The sequence below is a fragment of the Grammomys surdaster genome, unplaced genomic scaffold (assembly GCF_004785775.1).
Source record: "Grammomys surdaster isolate TR1022 unplaced genomic scaffold, NIH_TR_1.0 219, whole genome shotgun sequence".
Classification (NCBI taxonomy): Eukaryota; Metazoa; Chordata; class Mammalia; order Rodentia; family Muridae; genus Grammomys; species Grammomys surdaster.
Genome location: NW_021604664.1, coordinates 3,604,064 through 3,609,014, shown reverse-complemented (window position 1 = coordinate 3,609,014; position 4,951 = coordinate 3,604,064). Strand labels below are relative to the sequence as shown.

Genomic DNA, 4,951 nt, shown 5'->3' with positions numbered 1-4,951 from the left:
GGTCCACGGAGTCAGCCACACATAGGAAGATAGTAGGTACTCAGTGGACATACTTAACTACACAAAGTATTGCTTAGTAGAGACCAGCTACAGAGATACCGAGCTCAATCAGTAATTGTCTTTAAAACAGAGTCCACCAAAAGGCCCAACAAGCAGCTGAAAGAGTCAGATGCAGATATTTACACCCAACGAATGGACAGAAACCTGGTGACCCCTGTGGTGGAATTAGGGAAAAGCTGGAAGAAGCTGAGGAAGAGGATCATCCTATAGGAAGACCAGCAGTCTCAACTAACCTGGACCCCTGGGATCGCTCAGACGCTGAGCCACAAACTAGGCAGCACACACCAGCTGATATGAGGCACCAACACATATGCAGCAGAGAACTGCCCTGTCTGGACTCAGAGAATTTGCACCTAACCCTCAAGAGACTTGGGGCCCCAGGGTATGGATGGAGAGGATTGGGACATCCTCTTGGAGATGGGGAGAGGAGATGTGGGATGTGGAACAGTTAGAAGATGGACTGGGAGGGGTATAAAGTATGGACTTTAAAAAAAGATTAAAGAAAATAATAATAATAACATAGACTCTGGCTAGAGAATGTACCACAGTGGCAACATTCCTGACTAGTATCCACAAATCCCTGGGTTCAATGCCAAGTACTTCAAACAAAGAAATTTGAAAAAGGAGAGTTAAAACTTCGTATGTCATCTAGAAATGCAATTATTCCCAGGAATGGGGATCTAGCTCTTCCCAAATAAATAAAAAACAAGCAGTGGTGATAGGGAAGGTTGCTGACCTGCCTTAAGTAAGCTGAACAGGTGTAAACACCTCTGCAGCCAGCAGGGCATCTCTCCCCGCCCTCCTGACCATTCCTAATGGCAATGGCCCTCAGTAAAACCTCCCAGCAGAGGAAGGGACAAGACAAAACTGAGTGATGCACAGGCCTCAGGTGAATGTATGACAGGGTTTCCCCATGTTCTGAAGTATCTGTCTACCATCTCACTGAATACAAGGAACTTAGAGACATAGTGGGAGCTGAAGGAAGAGGCTACTCCAGAGTTTTTGGTAAGCCAATTGGTTCTGGGCACACTAAACTCTGAGGTGGGGTAGAGGGTGACACATAGCAATGTCGCTCAAATCTTTCCAGTTTCAACACAGCCTGGAGTACACCTTGGCTGTAGGCCTGTCCTCTTCATTAGTAATTCTGCTATTTGTTCCTGATTTCCTGATGGTTCTTCAGCACAGCCACATATCTCAGCTTCTTCATAATGGAGGGCCAGCCCAGCAGCTGCTGATCCCACATGTACTCTGGGGACAGAACCTTCGTAGGCTTATGGTAAAGCAGGTACTTGTTCAGATGGCTCTCATCATGCCACACGGCCTCAATGCCATTGGCCTTGTCCTCCACCATAGCCTCATGGCAAGCCTTGGTGAGATGGTACACCTCCACCACTGACCCTCCAAAAAAGGCTCCCATGTAGTAAAAGTCACCCTGATCCAGAGGGATGTAAGCCTGGGACTGTGGCCGGCGCTCATAGGTAAAGGCCTCTCGGCTGCTACTGTAGAAGCCAGGATGCAGGGTGCCAAAGAGTGCTGAGAGAATCTCCACACCCACATGGTCACTGAACTTCATGTCCACATCTGCGCACACCAGGTAATCCACCTCATGCAGAAAGCGCCGCTCTGAGAAGAGGCTGATCATCTCCATCCTGTGCATGGACACGTCCTGCCAGCGGCTGTAGTTGCGCACAGTTAGAACCACCAGGCTCCGTCCTGCAGCCAGCGGCACCTGTGGCACATCCGCTGGCCGGTCAGTGAAGACATAGTAGATGACCTTATGTCCCACCATGAAGTGCTGCTCTGCCGTCTCCAGGAACAGCTTAAGAAACACCACATACCTGTGAGGGAGGACAAAGGAGTATGGAGAGGTTTAATACAGCTAGAACAAGACTTACCAGGGCATAGGCCCAAGCTGCAGAAACCATGGCTACCCAGATGACTGGTCCTGTGATTTTACAGCTGTTATCACCAGTCTTCAGGGTGCACCTGACCTTACCCTCCTTTCCTACAGGAAAGGGTACATCAGCACCCCATCTTAGCAAGAAATGCTGAACTAGACCCTGGATACTTTCAGCCAGGCAGCGTGGCTAACTCCAAACCTGGAGTTCTAGGAAATCCCCTGGGTCTTGGCAAACCCTCAGCAAGCCACCCCTCAATGACTCTGTCCATTTCCCCCACTAATTATATCTCTCTGCCAAGACATCCCATACCCTGCACCTTTACATTAGCCTGAGAAGAGCCTGTGTTCATAGGGCCCCACTTTGAAACTCTGGTGGAACTATATGGATCCTTGAAGGCTGGTACTATAACCCCTCTTTTGTGGCAATCTCTAGAGCCCTGTCTCAGAAAAGCAAAGTGTCTCTATATCCCAGGCCTTCCTCCTCAGAGGCTTGAAGGTGTTTGTGCACACAGCTCTCAGTGATTCACTTATGTCCCCAAGAATCATCCCACAACAACTCCACAAGAGCAAGAATCAGTTTCAGAGGGTAGGAGGGAAGAGGAAACAGGTATCCTAAAAAGAAGGGCAAACCTAAATCAAAACCCTCAGGTAGAAGCACAAAAGGCTTATAGGCTGGGTTCTATTGTCATCTCCCAGCCCAAGAAATCTTCACCTGCTTCAGATGGCTGTGCCCTAGGATCAAGTATCCCCATGAGATGACAGCTCCTCACCACCTGGCAAGTGTGCCAAGCCTCTGCTTCAGTGTCAGAAACAAGCAAGTTGCTGCTTATCCAGTACAAAGAAGGTGAACATGGGGCTATCAGCTAGTCCCCTCAAAGGCCTTCTCACAAAGCACCTACCAACACCTGTCAGGACTCTTTCTCATGTACTTAACAGCAAATAGACAAGGTAGTATTTGTGTCTTGTTACTACTGTCAAGTCATTTGTTTCTAAGGGCTGTAGACATTCTCAAGGTGCCTAAGATTCTTCTTCCTGAGTCCTAAACCTCCCTCAAGTGTGATTCCTACAAAAGCCTCAGAGGTATGCTTGAAACCCAGCCAGCACTTCAGGGAAGCACAGAGTGTTGCTCATATGCAGACAGTAGAAATAGCTTCTCTCAGCCCCCACAGTCTTCCACACTGCAATGCTGTCCTGTCATGATTCCCACAGTCTCCCACAGGGCATGTCTCCTGCCTACAGGCAGCCTGACCCAGAGTCTCAGAGCTTCATAGATTTACTACCTAACCCTTGCTGTCTACATTGTCCTGCATCTGGGGTCATATCAGTGGCCACAGCTTTGCTAGCATCCTGTTCATTACTGCTAGCTCTAGGGTTGAGGACCTTAAAGTTGTGCTGAGAAATGCAAATGACACCTGACTGAGAGCACAGAGGAAAGAGTAGCTGACCTGGGTGGGGTTCTAGGAGGAGGCCGATCTGGGTTCATTTACCTGTGAGCCCACCAGAGCTCAGAAGGGTGACAGAGTGATCAAGTCTCACAAAAACTGCAACCTAAATATAAGCATTGTGCTTTGTTTGCCTGAACTTTGACCATTGTGGTATGTGCATATGTGTAGGTTGTGTGTGTGTGTGTGTGTGTGTGTGTATGTTTACTTGCATGTGTGAAGGCCACACCTTGGGTATCTTCTTCTGCAATTCATCTATATTTTTGAGACTCCTATAATTAACTCTGAAGCTCACTGTTTAGCTAGCCTGTCCAATAAGTGGCCTGGAGCCACTTGTCTCTCCCCTCTGCCTATAGATCTGGGATGCCACCATGTCCAGCTTTTCCATAGATTAGGGATCAAACTCATGTCCTCATCCTCCACTAGCCACCTCTCCAGTCCCTGCTGCTTACTTTTTGATGGCAAACACAGTCAGTCCAACCGTGGTATTCCGAAGCTTGAACTGCTCATTCAGTATGTCGATGTTGAAGGTCTCCTCCCAGATGATGGGAGCCAGCCAAGGTGTCAAGACAAGAACATCTTTCCTACTACATAAAGAGAGAGCCAGAGCCACCGGCAACATGTGACCAAACATCATGCAGAAACCCTTCTCAGATTCTACCCTCAGCTTCTCCCAGCAGTGATTACCCACCCAGAATGGGACATGGACCAAAGAGAAGTATCTCTCATTGATTACTCCCACATATTGCCACAAAAGCAACTAAGTTTACACCCACCACACCCACAACATCCCTAAAAGTCCCTGAAGACAGAGGCAGGAAGCGAGGGACAGAAGCTGAAATGCATAAGGAGAGACAGAAGATGCTCTGGACTCCAAAACTTGAATCAGACAACTGAAAGGCTCTAAAAGGGTTGGTGATGCAAGCTCAAGGAAGATTAAAATTAAATCTTTGAGTTTTTTTCTAAATTTAGATTTTTTCCAAATAGGAAACTGACTCAGGGTTTCAGGTGTGCTACTGAACTACCCATAGGGCAATCAAATCATCCTTTAGTCCTTCAGGACTCTCACACTACATATGAAGTAACTAAATCTACTAACCTGGGTGTTAGCAGCTTTGGTTGGGAATAGGCTATCCTGAAAAAGAAAACACCAGAATTCAAGTTGATAGGTCAGCCATTGGATGCGTGTCACTAGAAGCCATGCACCAGACAAACCTATTTAAGCAGTGGCAAACACTTAAAAATCTACCCAGTCTACTCATGATTCTTGGATCCAAGGATAAGCCAAAGCAGGAAAATCATCATCTTACTTGACATGCGGTAGAGAGTGGAAGTCATGAGACCCCTCCAACCAGTTAAGGCTAGGAGATCTAAAGTAGTATAAGGACTACTTAACTTTACAAGCTGTAAGAGTCTTAACATGTCTCTCCTTGGTAGATGTCAACTGTCCCTCCTGGGCCTGCAGTCTGCTTTAGACCTGTCCTGATTAGTGGCACAAAGAATCTAGTCTCTCTCTGTGTCTCTCTGTGTCTCTCTCACCCTGTCTCTC

General features: G+C 47.4%; 1 protein-coding gene across 1 annotated transcript in view; it reads right to left on the bottom strand.

Annotated features, from left to right (window-relative positions):
* Positions 1 to 1,207: 1,207 nt before the first annotated feature.
* Positions 1,208 to 4,951, bottom strand: part of LOC114625540 (histo-blood group ABO system transferase 2-like) — a 16,382-nt gene continuing 12,638 nt past the window's right edge. The window contains exons 4-6 of the mRNA XM_028772837.1: positions 4,502 to 4,537; positions 3,855 to 3,989; positions 1,208 to 1,898 (exon numbers count right to left, since the gene is read on the bottom strand). Of these exons, the coding sequence (XP_028628670.1) occupies positions 1,208 to 1,898; positions 3,855 to 3,989; positions 4,502 to 4,537 (862 nt within the window). The remainder of the gene's footprint in view (positions 1,899 to 3,854; positions 3,990 to 4,501; positions 4,538 to 4,951) is intronic.